At 43.8% G+C, this 17,388-nt stretch overlaps 2 protein-coding genes across 7 annotated transcripts; both read left to right on the plus strand.

Moving 5' to 3' along the window:
* Positions 1 to 539: 539 nt before the first annotated feature.
* USF1 (upstream transcription factor 1) lies at positions 540 to 6,223 on the plus strand. 4 transcript variants are annotated; one of them, XM_031689198.2, is made up of 11 exons: positions 540 to 662; positions 2,531 to 2,623; positions 2,980 to 3,029; positions 3,184 to 3,299; positions 3,628 to 3,729; positions 3,926 to 3,938; positions 4,372 to 4,459; positions 4,596 to 4,654; positions 4,802 to 4,896; positions 5,143 to 5,271; positions 5,464 to 6,223. In XM_031689198.2, the coding sequence occupies exons 2-11, from the start codon at positions 2,616 to 2,618 to the stop codon at positions 5,551 to 5,553; spliced, it is 750 nt and encodes a 249-aa protein (XP_031545058.1). In that variant the 5' UTR covers positions 540 to 662; positions 2,531 to 2,615; the 3' UTR covers positions 5,554 to 6,223. The 4 variants fall into 4 exon arrangements, with proteins under 4 accessions (XP_031545058.1, XP_006215726.1, XP_006215727.1 ...); XM_006215664.4 differs by having other exon boundaries at positions 543 to 662; positions 3,926 to 4,121; XM_006215665.4 differs by having other exon boundaries at positions 543 to 662; positions 3,184 to 3,268; positions 3,926 to 4,121.
* A 116-nt stretch (positions 6,224 to 6,339) lies between these two features.
* On the plus strand, positions 6,340 to 7,929 carry TSTD1 (thiosulfate sulfurtransferase like domain containing 1). Of its 3 annotated transcripts, XM_006215738.4 has the most exons (4): positions 6,442 to 6,621; positions 6,847 to 6,969; positions 7,479 to 7,641; positions 7,731 to 7,929. In XM_006215738.4, the coding sequence occupies exons 1-4, from the start codon at positions 6,546 to 6,548 to the stop codon at positions 7,780 to 7,782; spliced, it is 414 nt and encodes a 137-aa protein (XP_006215800.2). In that variant the 5' UTR covers positions 6,442 to 6,545; the 3' UTR covers positions 7,783 to 7,929. The 3 variants fall into 3 exon arrangements, with proteins under 3 accessions (XP_072802368.1, XP_015104543.1, XP_006215800.2); XM_072946267.1 differs by lacking the exon at positions 7,731 to 7,929 and having other exon boundaries at positions 6,340 to 6,621; positions 7,394 to 7,621; XM_015249057.3 differs by lacking the exon at positions 6,847 to 6,969 and having other exon boundaries at positions 6,405 to 6,621.
* Positions 7,930 to 17,388: the final 9,459 nt, after the last annotated feature.

Here is a 17,388-nt window from a genome sequence, read left to right on the forward strand (position 1 = left end):
CACATTACAACAGACCCATTAAGGGTAGGTCCGGGCTGAAAAGAATGGGAATCAGACCTCTCACAGAAACCCTGAGCCTCACAAAAACTGGAAGCCTTCGGGGTATTTGGGTGACGGCTGACATTAATACAAGTATATCCAGCTCTATGTATGCCCAGATACATCTTAATCTTCAGCAGTAAACTTTAAAAAGGAGTCCTGACCCAAGATGGCTTCCAAAAAAAGCCCTTGTTAAAGATGGAGCCTCCACACGACGTCCCTTGCTTGCTCTAAACTGGCCTCTCTCACTCCCTTTGCCTGGAACTTAAAAAGCCGTGTCCGCAGAAAGTTGGCAGCAACAAGTCAGTCGTCTTTCTCCCGTTCTTGCCTAAAGCGACTAGGTCTTCGGCGTCATTCTCCCGGGGTCCCCAGACGTTACTTTTTCTCGGCTCTAGCGACAGCCTCATCACACGCGAATCCCTCAGCCCTCATCAAGATGGAGCAGACGGAAGTGGGGCGGCTCAGAGGCTGAGTAGGCTGGGCGGGTCGAGTGAGACAATTCCGCCCCGCAGCACCATGGCCGCGGGTGGGGAGTGCGCATGAGCAGCTGTCCATGGAGCTACCCAAGTCTGGAGAGGGAGAGCACAGTCGGGGGAAATCTGCGGCTGCGGCGCCCTTGGCCGGTGAGTGCGGGACCGGGCGGGAATCTGGGGGCTGGAGACTAGGTGGGCCTGAGAGGCAGGGTAGCCTCGATTTTGTTTCCGTTTTTTAGGTTAAGGAACTCCTGGGGCGGAAGCCTTTGTTTTGAGGGAGGGGGCCGTGCCTGGTTCTTTATCTCCTACCCCCTTTTGTGGCCCGAACTCACTCCCCGCCCCCGGGTGCGCACGTCCCCGCCCTCCTGCGCTGCCAGCCGCGGGCCGCGGGGCCGGGAACCGCGGGGTCCGCTGAACCCCCGGCATCCTTTCCTGCCTTTGCGGAGTACCGGCGGCGCGGGCTGAGCCCAGCGGATCTGGCTGGGTCACGGTGCGGGCTCCTGGGCTCGCGCCTGGCCGGCGCTCACCTCCTAAGCGCCTACTGGTTGGTGGGCCTGCAGAGAGACGTCGCATTCTCAGGCAAGCTCTAGGCGCCTGACTTCTTGCGGGACCTGGTTATTTTTCCCTTTGTGTCCGGACTTTGCCGGGGCTCTTGCAGGGCCCTCGTTCCCTGAGCATGCACGCCACAACATTCCTATCCTGCTTTCCGTGTCTCCTATTCCTGATGCTCAGGAAATGCTTCCGGATGTCCAACTAAGATTTGAATAAGTAGCCTGACACCGTTGCTGGGTGTCCTCAGAGGCTGCCCCTGGCTGACAGCTGTGGGTCATAGAGACACCTCTTGCGCTGTGTTGCTTCCTTGTTGCTGTCAGCGCAGCAAGCCTCGGAGGGGCACTTCCTCTGCAGGTTTGAGGATGGAGAGGTAGGTGGTCTCGAAACACTGGTCCTACTTCCCCTTAGGGACTGGGATCTTCTTGCAGCGCTTCTTCCTCCAGACAGTTTCATTTTCAGTTCCTTTTTTTTTTTTTTTTCAATTGGTTGACACTTCGGATACGGACTTTCCAGGGCTCCTCCGCTGAAGACCTTACTTGGACAGGAAAGGTTTTGGGGGATCTTATGGGTAGAGAATTTACAAAAATTTTACCTCTTTCCTATCTGGATTATTTTATTGCTTTGTACTGTGTAGCTGTTTCTTTCTGTAGGCATCTGTCTGCTCAGCCCTTTGTTTATCCTGCCCCTGCCCCCCCAACCCCCGCAGGGTGTCAAGGTCTTAAGGCAGGCACCTCATAGATGGATTCATCTCCCGTTGTCTCTTCTTCTGAACCCTGAACCTGGAGTTTTTTCCCTTCTTGCTGAGGCTCAGTTGGTTTGGAGTTGTCATGGCAACATTTTAGCAACTGTTATTTTACAGGAAGGCTTGGTCAATAAAATACAAGGGGCTTGAAGATGATACACTTGGGTTTTAGGGTCTTTAACGAACGACATAAATCTGGACTCCCCAAAACAGGAGCTCTGTCAGTAGAATGGGGCCTAAGGGCCGAGTCTGGTCTTTGTGGTTCCGGAGGTTTTCCAGTGGGTTTCAGGTTTTCCTTTCCTAGATTTGAGAACAGGAATTTCTTGGTGTGCAATGTGTGGCTGAGAAGCTGGAAAAAGTGTTAGCATCCATGGCCCTGTGTTTTTTGACAGCTATGGTCTAAACATGGCCGTTCCCTATGTCATGGCAGATCATAATAGCTTTAATAGTCATCCATTCAGAAATATGTTGCTTCTCAGTGTTTCAGTATAGTTATCCCCTCCAACCAGGAGTTGGAATGATAACTGGAGGGGTGAAGAACACTGTTGGTAGAGTTGCTTTTTCAATCATTGGAGCCCAGTCCTCAGCATCAGAATGGAAAAAGCTGATAGTCCCCTAAAGATGACTGGGTTATGTTCCTGGTTGTGTCTTCAGTAGCCTAGCTTCTAGAAACAGAGCACTTTCAGTTTCCTAGACTCACTGCAGACTCCCTGATTTCTACCAGGACATAGCACTCAGGCCTGTGAGGCAGGAGATACAAAGACTTCCAAAGAAGGACCATTTCCTCGGATGCGCCCCCTCACAGAGAGATGAAGGGGTGAGTAAAGAAGAGATTGGGTCTGGGATGGGAGATGGGAGGTCTGGGAGAATGCAGAATGGCTAAGAGCACTGGCTCTGGAGTCAGGCAGACCTAGATTTAGGTCCCAGCTCCATCACCTACTAGCTGTGTGATTTGGTTTCCTGTTTGTAAAATGCAAGTAGTGCTACCTACTTCATTAGAGCTGTTCTTATAATTAAATAAGAGAGTACTTGGTAAGTGTTTAGCTCAGTGCTAAGTAAATACTAGCTCCTGTTACTCTAACCTAACCTAACCTAGCCTTCTGTTGGGAATGCCAGTGAGTTTGGAAGACATTTTCATTCACTTCTTCCCTTCTTCCTTTCGTTCCTTCACAGACAGCAGAAAACAGCTGAAACGGAAGAGGGGACAGTACAGATTCAGGAAGGTGAGTGGGAGAAACAGAACTGAGCTGAGACCAAGAGCCCATTGTGGCCTCTTCCTCTCCCCTATGGGTCCATCTCCTGCGTACCCTTCTTTTTTTAAATAACATGCAGGTGGAGCAGAGGGAGAAAGGCAGTAACAGACTTTTCCTAATTCAGGTGCAGTGGCAACTGGGGAAGACCCAACCAGTGTGGCTATTGCCAGCATCCAGTCAGCTGCCACTTTCCCTGACCCCAACGTCAAGTACGTCTTCCGAACTGAGAATGGGGGCCAGGTAAGGGAGGGGGCCAGGTGGCTGCAGGTGTTACCTGGGGTTGGGATTGTGGGAGGTAACTGAACCTGTCATGGGGAGACCTGGTTTGGCAGATGATGTGGACTATTTGGAGGGTGGGGGTTGGAGTAGAAGGTTTGGTTATGTGTGGGTAGGGACTATGCTGAAACCTCTCTATGGGGAAAGGAGGGAGAATGGCTGAATCTATGTCTCTGAAGGATTCTTGTTTGGGACCCTTATCCAAGAGAAGCTTTATGAGGTGCCCTGGTATCTCTTGCACTTACTCTCTTATTTTCTCTTCCTTTCCTTCCTCTTTTCTCCCTGCCTCTAGGTGATGTACAGGGTGATCCAGGTGTCCGAGGGGCAGCTGGATGGCCAGACTGAGGGGACTGGTGCCATCAGTGGCTACCCTGCCACTCAATCCATGACCCAGGTACAGGGCTATGGGCTAGGGAGGGGACTAGAGCTCTGGGTTGTAGGGAACCAATAGGATGGGGGTGTGGCTAGGGCTGGTGAGGCTCTCCCTTTCTGGATGTTTCTTTTTCCTCCCAAGGGATAGAAGCTGCAGAGTAGTTCACTGGGAAGTATCTGACTGTCACTAGACTCTGTTCTCTTGCTCCCCTTCCCAGGCCGTGATCCAGGGTGCGTTCACGAGTGATGATGCAGTTGACACAGAGGGGACAGCTGCTGAGACGCACTATACTTACTTCCCCAGCACTGCAGTGGGAGATGGGGCAGGGGGTACCACATCGGGGAGTACAGCAGCTGTTGTTACTACCCAGGGCTCAGAGGCACTACTGGGGCAGGCGACCCCTCCTGGCACTGGTGAGATATTGTGTGAGGATGCTGGCTGGAGGGGCTAGGATAGGCTGTGGGACATGGCTGGTGGGCAGTGGGCCTTTACTTATGATCCATTAATGATCACTAAAGACCTGGACAGGCAGTGAGTCTGGGGCTGCCCTTCCAGCAGGAGGAAGTATGTCCTTTTTAGAGGAGGGTCCCAGGACCTTGGTCTTAGAGCTTGGTGAGGTTCCTCATCCCACATCCTGAGAGAAGCTACCCTGCATCTTTGCAGGTCAGTTCTTTGTGATGATGTCACCACAAGAAGTGTTGCAGGGAGGAAGCCAGCGCTCTATTGCCCCCAGGACCCACCCTTATTCCCCGTGAGTAACCCTTGTTTCTTTTCAATTACTAGGAGTGGTCTTGATTCTTGCCAAATCTAGTGTAATTCTTTACCTCAAACTCCAGTCTCATTTTTTGACCTTCCCTCACTCTGACCACCCTGGGCTCTGTTGTTAGGAAATCAGAAGCTCCCCGGACAACTCGGGATGAGAAACGCAGGGCTCAGCATAATGAAGGTAGGTATGATCTGCGTGTAAAGGAAGCTTGGAGCAGTCTGGTAGACTGGGGACATCGGTGATGTTAGGGGAGATGTTCAGTAATTTTACTCTGGGGCCTCTAGTGAATTCTCCCTAAGTCACCTTGTCCTCTACTTTGCCTCACAGTGGAGCGCCGCCGCAGAGACAAGATTAACAACTGGATTGTACAGCTGTCCAAGATCATCCCAGACTGCTCCATGGAGAGCACCAAGTCTGGCCAGGTCATGGAAAGACCCTGGTAGTGGGCAAGATGCCTGAATTCTGTCTCCTGGTATCGTTTTCAGAAATGGTAGAGAGTGGGCACACATGGCAGTAGTCTTTTGTTATCTCTAAGGTTCTTGAATCCCTGGGAGAGGTTATTCGAACCATCCCTAGGGGAAAATGAGGTCCAAAGTGTGAGCGTGTTTTTGGAAAGCAAGCCAGGTATCTTATATCCTAGTCCTCATTTTGTTGGCTTTTTCTAACAGAGTAAAGGTGGAATTCTATCCAAAGCTTGTGATTATATCCAGGAACTTCGGCAGAGCAACCACCGGTTGTCTGAAGAACTGCAGGGGCTTGACCAACTGCAGTTGGACAATGATGTGCTTCGACAACAGGTCAGATCCCTATCCTCAGTGTAGCTGTCCTTGACCTTCATAGCCACTAACCCAGTTTGGGACTCCCTACTTTGTTTTCCATAGAGAAGACTTCATCTTTTTCCCCTCATCAGTGGGTTTCAGAATAAGTTCAGGTACTTAGCTGTGCCAACTTTTCTACCTGTTCCCCTTACTGTCTCTTTCCCATGTCAGGTGGAAGATCTTAAAAACAAGAATCTGCTGCTGCGAGCTCAGTTGCGGCACCATGGAGTAGAGGTCGTCATCAAGAATGACAGCAACTAACTCTGGGCGTTCAGGGGCTTTGGGCCCTACAACCCCTTTCTGAGAACTGCAGATAGCCCAGGAGCAACAGGCTAACCCCGTACCCCTTTCCTTCACTGCCCACTTCTGGCATGGGACTGGGGGAGTTCAGAAGGCGTCTTTGAACTGAGGCCCTATGATACAGTGAAACACATACGTGGTGTGAAACATACACGTGCGTGCACTGACAGCCTTGTCCAACCCCACCATGCAGCCCCTGGGCCCTTGTGCTCCTCTTGCACAATGCATGTGCTGTCTCCATGCTGGACACTGGACACACTAAACTAGGGGGCTTGCCCTGTGCTTGCTTAGGGTGCCAGCAGAGGGTCTGCTGACAAGCAATGGTCTGGCTTGCCCCAGGACTCTGGCGCTTCCACTGGTTCTTCCTTTCCCTGGAGCTCAGATGTGCACCTGAGGACTCTGAGGAACAGGCTTTAGCAAGAAGTGGGGCATAGATGCTTAGCAGTGGCTGCTGCCCCAGGAAGAGGAGATTGTCCAGAAAGCAGCTAAGGCCTATGCAGAAGTCTGGAGCCAGGGAGAACAACAGGCAGGGGCCCACTTGGGGCCTTCCCCCTTGTGGGGACAGTTTTTTTTTTCTTCCTTTTCTTTCTTTAATTTTTTTTTTTTAATTAAGATAAAATGATCAGATCCACAATCGTCTCTTGTTTTTCCTCCTCTTGTAGGCCCTAGGGCGGGAGGGAGGGTGCACATTGCACTTTGACCAGTAAGGGTTGGGCCAAGATGAGGGTGGGGTGCTGCTCCTCTACTCAATACTCTGAGCCCTGCTACCTGGGACAGATCAGTGAGTCGTTGGCCGCCCACGCCCAGCAATCGCGAGCATTTCCTCAGCGGGCTTATGTTAGGGGCACCGCGAACAGGTGCCGCGGGGGCGGTGCGGGAGGCGGAGCCTTCGCTTCCGGTTCCGGTCTCGGCTCAGGATCGGATCGGGCTCCGGTTTCGCGAAGCCGCGGGAGATGCTGCGGGCACCGAGGAGGCGGGCCTGGGCCACTTTCCTGAAACTCGCATTTGCTGCCCGCACCATGGCTGGAGGTACCTGCAGGGGAGACCTGGGGCCTCATCTTGTCCTACGTATGGCCCTCGGAGCGCGTGGCGTCCCCCGAGTAGAGGTGTACACGGAGGGGAACGCGAAGGGGCGTGGCGGAGGGGTCCTCCCCCAACTCCTGCGGGGTTGGGGCGCTGCCAGGTGAGGCGGCGCCGCGGCCGCCGGGTCTTGCAGTCCCGCTCCGTTCAAGGCTCTCGTGCCCCCTTCCTCAGAGCCCACAGTCTCGCTCCCTGAACTCCGCTCGCTCCTAGCCGCGGGCCGGGCCCGGCTCATCGACGTGAGATCTCGGGAGGAGGCGGCAGCTGGGACGATCCCTGGGGCGCTCAACATCCCGGGTATGGGACTGAGAGGGGACTCCCCGGTGGTGGAGTAGAAACAATACTGGAGGGTCTTAGCCAATGGAACTGCCCTTAGGATGGTGTGAGGAAGGCACTGGTTACGGGGGTCCTGTATTCCCTTAGCCCTTCCTAAACTTCCCTTAAGAAGGGTTGATTGGAGGCGGATCCTGGCAGCGAAACTGGGCCTTCCAGTTTGAGGGAATAAGAGGCGATGAGGAAGGAGCAAGCCACCTTCTCTATGCTTGACTGCCCCAAGACTGGATGCCTGAGTCTGCCCCCTCCTCGCAGCTAGGGAAGTGGCTCCCCTTCAAAGGTTTGGCTGACTTCCTGTGCAAGTAGACTGTATCTTGTCCTTGAGGTTTGGAGGGGGAAGGTCACCATGTGTTGTTTTGAGGCCCTCTGGAGATTTGTTCGACCACAGGACCGGACCTTCCAGGCTCAACCTCTGAACCTGAGATTGCCAAACTGCCGGCTTTCCATTCTATCCTCTCGACTCCTCCTCCCAGTGTCAGAGTTGGAAAGTGCCCTGCAGATGGAGCCAGCAGCTTTCAAGGCTTTGTACTCTGCGGAGAAGCCAAAGCTGGAAGATGAGAATCTTATTTTCTTCTGTCAGATGGGCAAGCGGGGATTGCAGGCCACGCATTTGGCCCTGGGCCTTGGATACAAAGGGTATGGAGAAGGTGTGGATTGCTAGCTGGGGTGTGACCAGGGACTGCCTCCTGGGCCTGCCCTTCCCTCACCCCTCTTTTTCTCCACAGGGCTCGGAACTACGCAGGGGCCTATAGAGAATGGTTCCAGAAAGAAGGTTAGGTTGAAGGTGGCCTACTGAATGCTCTCTCCCCTCTACCCATGGCCACCTTAACTAAGAGTGATGAAGGGGCTGACTTATTGAGTCTGGCAACTCCTTATAGTGCTGTGCACTCAAAAGCATCAAATAAAGAGCATTTAATCAAAGTACTGGAAGCGCTTAATTGGTCAGATGGACTGGAAACAGTTCTAATCTTGATCTGGATGTCAGTTCAGCCTTAGGTCCTTCCAGCATTCATCTCCTCTTCAACTCTCCCCACACCAACAAAACAAAACAGCAGTTTGCTGAGACTATAATTCTCCTAGGGACAGATATAGATATATAGTCACTATTTGAATATCTTTTTTTTTTAGTGGAGGGACTGGGGATTGAACCTAGGACCTCGTGCGTGCTAAGCGTGTGCTCTACCACTGAGCTAAACCCTTCCCCTATAACTCTTTCTGGAACAGTTGTTTTCAGTCCAGGATGCGCATCAGAATCATCTGGTAGTTTAAAAATAAATAAATAAAAGGAAAAAAAAAACCCAAAACTTTGGGCCTCATCCCAGACTTGGAATCTTGAGGGTAGAATCTGGGCATTAGTGATTTTATGAACCTCTCAAGTGATTCTAATAATGCAGTCAGGAGCCAGAACTACTGCTTTAGACCAGAGGTCAGCAAATTATGGCCCCATAATTTGGTCTTTGCTGTCATGACCATTTGTTTACATATTGTCTGTGGCTGTTTTTGTGCAAAAATGGCAGAATAGTTGCAACAGAGACTATACAATTTCATGAAAATTTACCAAAAAAATATACCCCAAATTCTTACTATCTAGTCCTTTATAGAAAATGTGTGCCTACCCTTGCTCTAGAGCTTCAGGCCCCCAGCCCCAAACTCACTTCCCACAGACTTTGTCACTGGGTTAAGGAAATGAAAGGGCTGTCCCAGGCTGTCTAGTGAAGGAGTGGATGCCACTCTTAATCCCTGGACATGAGTCAAACACAGCTTACAGGTGTGACGAGCTCCTCTCGTGGACACCAAAACAGGTGTCAGTTTTTATCAGCACTGTTCTCTGATCCCATGCTGGATTTAACAAAATTTAACTGGTTAAAACAAAATTTTAAAGTACATGCTTACCACAACAAAGTTTAACACTACACGGTAGGTGTGTAACTTCCCTCTAGCATGGTGCATAGTTTGATGCATATCCTTCCAGACCTTTTAAATATTTTAATGGCAGAGTTTTAATGTCTTAAGTTTGACTTTAAAAAATTTATTCCTTTATTTGTGAGAGAGAAGGTTGAGTCAGAGATGAACCCAATTTTCTGATTTTTCAAGTTTCCGAAGAAAGTCCTTCAAACATTTCCTGCATTCCTTGCCTTTCTCTCACCTTTTCCTCTTCCATTCTGCCTTCTGGTCTATATCCAGCTCTCCTACATTTTTTATCTCACAGTCTGCATCGCACACTCTACACAATCCTCCTTTCATCTGGGCTCTCCCCCTTCTTTCACAGAGCTATTTCACTCTCCCTGGACTAATCACATTACTGCCTGCACTTAGCTGGACAATTTTGGGTCTGGAGATAAAGTTGAAATATGTGAAAGAGTCTAGTTTAGGATTTGGCAAATAATAGGTGTCACTCTTTCCCCATACCAAAATTCGTTTGGTTCTCAGATTGGCTGGGAAATTGTTCCTGGGGTCTGATTTCCCTCTTTGAGTTTTAACTGTTCTGCTCTTCTTCTTTTCCCTCCTCAAGTCTTTTAACTCGATTATAGCATTTCTTGTCTTTTTTTTTTTTTTGAGGCATAATTTACCTACAATAAAATGCACAATTCTGAAATGTTCAGTTCATTGAGTTTTGAGGATTCTAGGCTCACTTGTAACAACCATCCTAAGCAAGATATAGAGCACTGAAATCCGCCAAATTTCTCTGGGGCTCCTTTCTGGTCAACTCCATCCCTAATCTCTTTCTAGGCAGCCATTTTCTATCTTCTATTACCTAAACTAGTTTTCTAGCTTCCTTCTTGGCTTGCCAACCTATACTGTTTGTTTTCTTCAGTTTAGCTGATGAGGGTTAGAAAAGATCCAGGAAGTAAACTGAACCAGCCCACGACATGACCATGCCCTGTGGCTTGATCATTGTTAACAGAACATTCCTCTTTCCCTCATTAACTATATGGTTCATAATCTTGATAGGCTGTTCCAACTCATTACCTTGCCCTTTAAAGTTCTCTTTCCCTTTCGTCATAGCCAACTGTTTCAGCAGGTGAGGCTGAGCCAGAATTTACCAGTTTTACGTTCCTGCCTTGCTTTCTGCCTTCCCAGGCTGTATCAGCCTCCCCCCTCTCACTATGCTTTATCTACCCTAGGTTTGTGTTGACTGTGTCATCATAACTACTACACTACATGTTTGTGGTTTCTCTCTCTCAGTTGATTATGAACTCCTCAAAGGCAGGAACTGGCTTTCATTTCCTTGCTTCCAGTGCCTCGGACAGGAGTTCTCAGTAGGTGTTTGTGGAGCCTCACTAGCCTCTCCACTTTCCGAATCTTCTAATTTCAGTCTTTCTCAACAGTGCTGCCCGAGCAATCTTAAAATAACACACATTTTTATCTTATCAGTCAGAGTTGATAATTTACAATAGGTCTTTGTTGCCTAGTGGCTCAAGCACACTTCTTGGCTAGGCCTTTCAAGCAGTCCCTAGTCTGGATCTGGCATCACCCTGCCTTTTCAAACTTATCTTTCAGTGCCAGCTCCTGTCAGGCTGATTTTTCAGTGGCCTAAGTAGACCCTACTCCTTCCTGACCCTGGCCTTTACTCACCATCTTCCCTGTTTGGGAAGCTTCCAGCCACTTTTGTACCACTCTGAATTTCATAAGAATTAGAAGAATGTCTTTGGCAGGGTGCTCGCTGTCTTTATCCAGAGGGCTTTGAAACTGAAGGAAAAGGGAGAAAAATAACCAGATAAAATTATATAACTAATCCATGAAGAACACAAGAAATGGGAGAACACTGGGTAAGGCACACACCTCTATGTAGCAATTATCACGCTGTATTACAGCTTTCGTGGTTCTTCCCCTTTGGACTGAGCTCTTTAAGAGGTAGGAGTGTTCATTTTTGTATGGTCAACAATTAAACCAGAACTGGGGATATAGGAGGTACTCAATAGATGTTAAAGTTTTATTGAGGTATTTAGTAATTCCCAGAGGGGAAAATGCAAGGGGAGAAGTTGGGAATAATACTCACAAATGGTAACATGTTATTTTGTGAAGAGAAAAAATTTTATTTCTTTCATTTTCTTCTTATTGACGTATAGTTGATTTACAGTGTTGTGTTAGCTTCAGGTGTACAGTAAAGTGGTTTAGTTTTGCATATATTATATATATTCTTTTTCAGGTTCTTTTCCATTATAGGTTATTAAAAGATATTGAATATAGTTTCTTGAGCTGACCAGTAGGTCCTTGTGCAAGTTACTTTTGAACTGTTCTAATTCTCACTTTCCTTATCTGTAAAATGAGGGTTAAAAGACATCTCTTTGGATGGTTGTGAGAGTTTACTGAGTTAACATATGTAAAGGGCCCACTAAATAAAATGGGTGGATTTAAAGATGTATATATGAGTAAACACAAGATGTTATATAAAATAGTATAGATATCATTGAAACTTGATGGAAGGGAACTTATGACTGGCAGTGGGAAATTTTTAAAAGATAATATATTTAATAGAATAGTCACACATCATAAGTGTGTGGCTTGTTGACTTTTCACACACTCACTCAACCACCACTGTGGTCAGAAAACAGAAAGCTTCTACATAGCAAAAGCAAACAAACAAAAACAAACAAACATTCAAAAGTCAAGTCAAAGTCAAAACTGGGGGAAAAATTCAACTCATAGTATATGCAAAGGGCTAATTACTGGAATATATAAATGGATAAGAAAAAGACAACTATCCCAATTAAGAAATGAGCAAAACAAATGAAGAGACAGTTCACAGAATACTCTTAAACCTACAAGAGTGCTCAGCTCACTCATAATAAGAGATATGCAAATTAAAACTAAATTGATGTTTCAATTTACATTTATAGATTAGCAAAAATTCAAGTGTTTTATAAAACATTTCTGGCAAGACTATGGAAAAATAGATATGCTAATAGATTGTGTAAACATAAATTGGTACAACCTCTGTGGAGGTCAATTCATCAGTATTAATCAAAATAACTGCATATACTCTTTGACCCAGCATTCACATTTCTGGAGATTTGTCGTACAAATAAACTTGCATCCATGTGAAATTATATATGTGTGTGTGTGTGTGTGTTTTTCTATTACCTTATTTATACTAGCAAAATGCTGGAAGCAGTCCAGGTGTCTAAGTTAAAACTGGCTAAATAAACAACAGTGTAAGCATACAATAGAACATTACGTAGCTGTAAAAAAAGAATGAGGAAATTCAGTGTCCTTGCAAAGGATCTCTAAGACACATTGTTGGGTGAAAAAGAAATGTAATATGCTATCTTTTGCATAAAAAAAAGGTAAGATAATATAAATACATATTTATAATTGCTCATGTTAGCAAAAAGAAACTCTGGAATGACACAGAGAATTAGTAAAAAGCCACTCCCTGAACATCTCTTTAGCATCCTTGTTGCTTTCTCCATTCAGTTGCTTAGGAAAAATCCTAACTGTGGTCAAACACAATTAACCCCTTACTTTCCCTGCTGTGCAAAACAGCTGGAGTAAATTCATACCAGCTTGACTGGTCTCTTTTTGAATTTAAGTCCAAAGTATCTAGTGGGCACTTAATACTGCTCACCAGTCCTAATACACTTCCCAAGTATGTTCAGTTTCTGTCTCCACTTCTCCCCACTCTTCAATCTCCTAAACTTCCCTTTTTCCTCTGTACTTTTAGTTAATGACTTTACATCATACTCCAGAGACAGAAGAAACCAGACTGAATTTTCATCATCTTCCAACCAACAAATGTACCATAGGCTTCCCTCCTGTTATGGTAGATGGTTGTCCCTGCTCCCCTTTGACCTTCAGTTTGAGCTCTGGATCCCATTTCCTCAAGGACATGGTACTATGAGAGGGGAGAGTATAACTCAGTAGTAGAGTGTGTGCTTAGCATGCACAAGGTCCTGGGTTCAATTCCCAATACTACCATTAAAAAAAAAAAAAAAAAAAAACAACCAATTATTTCCCCCCAACCGGAAAAAAAAAAAAAAAAAAAGAGAGAGAGAGAGAGAGGGAATCAGAACAAAACAAGCAAACAAAAACCTTGGTAATACAACTATCCCCTTTTTCATCACCATTAATTTTTTCCTTTCTATTGGATCATTGCCATTAGCAAACACTCATTTCCATGTAAACAAAATACCTACTCTGCCTTCATCCAACAGCCTTCCAGCTGCTGCTCCTTTTTACTGCCCTTTTCAGCAAAATCTCTCCTGAACTGACTGTAGTAACAGTCTATATTTCCTCAGTTTACATCTCTCCTCAGCCTACTCCATACAGGTTTTATTGTCTACTCCACTACTCCATCGAACCATGAACAATATACACGGATTAGTCATTAGAATGCGTGATAATAGGAAGGGGGCATGCCTCTGACCTAGGTGCCTCTTTTTTGGTGAAGGCAGTTCCCAAAGAGGCCAACAGCTGATGAAATAGTTCTTCATTTCTGAAGGGGAGTCTGGGTAGCACATCACAGCACCCATTACAGTATGTTTTTATGTGCAGAAAACCCTACATTCCAAAAAGGAGAAAAGAATTTTTTAAAAAGTCAGGGCTAAGGGAAAAATTGAATAGCATAGTCAGATGAAGTCAGGATAAGGTCAGATGAAATGAGAAATGCATGTCAGTTTTTGAACTCCAAAAATTTGGATTGCAAATTTGGGTTTGGTCTTCCTAGAGACTAAAGCCAAATGACTAACAAGATTGATTATAAAATGTAAGGTATCCATACAACCAATACATGAGAGAAGCGCAGCATTTCTCAACAGGAACCTCTGGAAATATCTATACCCAGAGAGCTATTATTGCACCATGCCAGCTTGAAAAGAGGTCACTTAAGGATTCTGTTTGCAACTCTGTCCTTGTTCAACATTCTAATTAACTTATTGGATTGGGTCATAGACAGCAGGTTTATGAAACTTCCATATAACACAGATTCAGATGCTACTGCTAATACACTATATGACAGAATCAAGATTTATATTTAGTATTCCCTTTCAAGATTTTCTACTTTACAGACAACCTCACTGGCCTGAAATGTACAAAGTCAGCTTAAAAAAAAAAGACTACAGAAAACAAATGTCAATGACAACGACATTTAAACTTTTATTATTTCTTTAATCGACTTTATGGGACAAGGAAACTGATGACTATCAAATTATTTGCATGCTCCAAAATTACTTCGATGCTTTGTAAATATATACGTGAATGCTATAGAGAAATAACTAGGATGCATTCTGTTTATATTTACTTTTTTCATTTACCAATAATCATTAGTATTATTTCATGTATACTTTTCTGTATATTAATTCATTTTCAAAACAACAAAAAAAGATACAAATGTATGTCTGTATATGCATGACTGGGAAATTGTGCTGTACACCAGAAACTGACACATTGTAATTGACTGTACTTAAAAAACAAAAAAACAAACAAAAAAGAAATTGTGTAGGGATAAATGCAAAATGTACTTTGGTTAATAACAATTGCATAAATATAGTATGTAAGAGACCTGATTTAATAGTAGTCCAAGTGAAAATAAAGACTTACGGGTTTCAGTTTGCTGCAAGTTGACTATAAGTAACTTAATAGTTATAATAATATTAATGTTATTAATTATTAATCCTATAATATTAATAAATATTTGCAAATGCATTACTTTTAAGGTACATTAATCATTCTAAATTTATTTTTACTATTTTTTTATTGAAGTATAGTTGATTTACAATATTGTGTTCATTTCAGTTGATTTACAATATTGTTTTCATTTCAGATTTACAATATTGTATTCATTTCAGTGATTAAGTTTTTTTTTCTGATTATATTCCATTATAGGTTATTACAAATTACTGAAAATAATTCCCTGTGATGTATAGTAACTACTTATTGCTTATATATTTTATATATACTAATTTGTATCTGTTAATCCTATTCTCCTAATTTGTTCCTTCCCACCTTGGTACATTTGCAAATGCATTCTTTTTTAATTGAAGTATAGTTGATTTACAATATTATACCAGTTTCAGCTGTACAGCATAGTGATTCAATATTCTTAAAAATTATACTCCATTTAAAGGTATTACAAAATAATGGCTGTATTTCCCTGTGCTGTACAATGTATCCTTGCTGCTTGCCTATTTTATACATAGCAGTTTTCATCTCTTAATCCCATACTCCTATTTTGCCCCTCTCCCCACTGTATATACTAGTTTGTTCCCTGTATTGTGAATCTGTTTGTTTTGCTATATACATTTATTTGTTTTATTTTTCAGATTCCACCAGTAAGTGATAAAATATAGTGTTTGTCTTTCTCTATCTGGTTTATTTCACTAAGCATTGTACTATTTGCATCCATCCACGTTGTTGCAAATGGCAGAATTTTGTTCTTTTTGTGGCTGAATAGTATTTCAGTGTGTGTGTATGTGTGTGTGTATGTGTGTGTGTGTGTATATGCATCTTCTTTATCCATTCATTTGTTGGTGGACATTTAGGTTGCTTCCATATTATGCCTATTGTAAATAATGATGCTATGAGCATTTAGGTGCATGTATGTTTTCAAATTAGTGTTTTCACTTTCTTTGGATATATGCCCAAGAGTGGAAATGCTTAATTAAATGGTAGTTCTATTTTTTGTTTTTTTAAGGAACCTTCATACTGTTTTCCATCCTGACTGCACCAAATTATATTCCCACCAGCAGCGTAGGAGGGTTCTCTTTTCTCCACATTCTTGCCAACATTTGTTTTTTGTAGACTTTTTGATGATAGCCATTCTGACAGGTGTAAGGTGTAAGGTGATATCTCATTGTGGTTTTGATTTGCATTTCTCTAGTAGCAATGTTGAGCATCTTTTCATATTCTTGTTAGCCCTTTGTATGCCTTTTTTGGAAAAATATCTATTTAGGCTATTTTTTAAAGTGGGTTGCTTTTTTTTTTTTTTTTGATATTGAGTTGTATGAGCTCTTTGTGTATTTTGGATATTAACCTCCTACTGATCATATCATTTGCAAATATTTTCTCCTATTTAGTAGGTTGTCTTTTCATTTTGTAGATGGTTTCCTTTGCTGTGCAAAATCTTTTAAGTTTAGTTAGGTCCCATTTGTTTATTTTTGCTTTTATTTCTTTTGCCTTAGGGGACAGATGAATAAATATATAGCTATGACTTTCTGTCAAAGAGTGTTCTGCCTACATTATCTTCTAGGAGTTTTATGGTTTCAGGTCTTACATTTGGGTCTTAAATCCATTTTGAATTTATTTTTCAATATGGTATGAAGAAATGTGCCAATCACATTCTTTTACATGTAGCTGTCCAGTTTTCCCAGCACTACTTATTGAAGAGTTTTTTTTTTCTCCGTTGTATATTCTTGCCTCCTTTGTCATAGATTAATTGACCATAAGTGTGTGGATTGCAAATGCATTCTTAGACTGTAAATAAAAGTGATGAAAATAGCTATCATTTCAGTACTGAGAATGTACCAGGCCCTGTGCTGTGCATATTACATCAGTTATATTATTTAATTTTTATTTTGCCATAAGATAAGTCATATTACCATCATCATAACTACCTCCCAGATGGAGAAACTTTCAGAGAGTTGTGAGCTGGCCAAGGAAAGATAACTAGTTGGGAACTGGGTTTGAACTGAGATCTGTCCATCCCATGGAGAGATAGTTTCTCCAATGCCTATATGAAGACTATTTGAAGGTTATAAAGATGTTTAGCTTAGAGAAAGAAAAGAGGCTCATAATAAGTATCTTAAAATACTTGAAGGAAGGGCTGTCATGAGTAAAGAACAATGAGACATTTTGTGTAACTCCAGAGAGTGTTGCTTGAAAGTTACCAGGAAGCAGATTCCAATTTTGTTGAAAGGATATTTTAACAATTACAAATTGTTAAAAAAGCAGAATGGTCTGCCTTGAGAATTTTTAGAAGAGTTTAACCAGAGGATGTATAAACTCTTGGTAGTTGTGTGGGCCTTTCTGTGAAGGGTGAGAGGATGCCCTAAATAACCTCTAAGATGACCCTTCTCCCTAAAGACTAATCAGCCTAAGAGTTCCTTTAAACCCCTCCTCAAGTTCCCCCATCTTAAAATTTTCTCTAACAATCACAGCCCAGAGTGATTGGTCCCTTCTCCAAACTCTTCTCTCTGTTCCTTTTTACTCTCATACTTAACTTCACATGTATGTCTTTATCTCCAAGGGTTTAAATTTTCTTGAGAGTAAAGAACAGAGGTTAGACATGGCAGGCACCCAAGTATTTGTTTCAATTTAGTAATACGAAGTTTCTCTTTTGGTTACATACTGTTCTGTTTCCTGCATTAGTCTTGGAAGTAGATTGTAAACCATTTGAAGTCAGGGATTGTGGATTATATTTATTTTGTATTCCCTCACAGCACCCAA

The sequence above is a fragment of the Vicugna pacos genome, chromosome 21 (genome assembly GCF_048564905.1).
Source record: "Vicugna pacos chromosome 21, VicPac4, whole genome shotgun sequence".
In the NCBI taxonomy this organism is placed as follows: Eukaryota; Metazoa; Chordata; class Mammalia; order Artiodactyla; family Camelidae; genus Vicugna; species Vicugna pacos.

Excerpts from the sequence above, each read along its gene's own strand:
- TSTD1 (XM_006215738.4), top strand. The coding sequence starts at position 6,546 with ATGCTGCGGGCACCGAGGAGGCGGGCCTGGGCCACTTTCCTGAAACTC. Across the intron at positions 6,970-7,478 it reads TGGGGCGCTCAACATCCCGG|TGTCAGAGTTGGAAAGTGCC; the intron begins GTATGGGACTGA and ends TCCTCCTCCCAG. Across the intron at positions 7,642-7,730 it reads CTGGGCCTTGGATACAAAGG|GGCTCGGAACTACGCAGGGG; the intron begins GTATGGAGAAGG and ends TTTTCTCCACAG.
- USF1 (XM_006215664.4), top strand. Across the intron at positions 4,122-4,371 it reads GGCGACCCCTCCTGGCACTG|GTCAGTTCTTTGTGATGATG; the intron begins GTGAGATATTGT and ends GCATCTTTGCAG. Across the intron at positions 4,460-4,595 it reads AGGACCCACCCTTATTCCCC|GAAATCAGAAGCTCCCCGGA; the intron begins GTGAGTAACCCT and ends CTCTGTTGTTAG.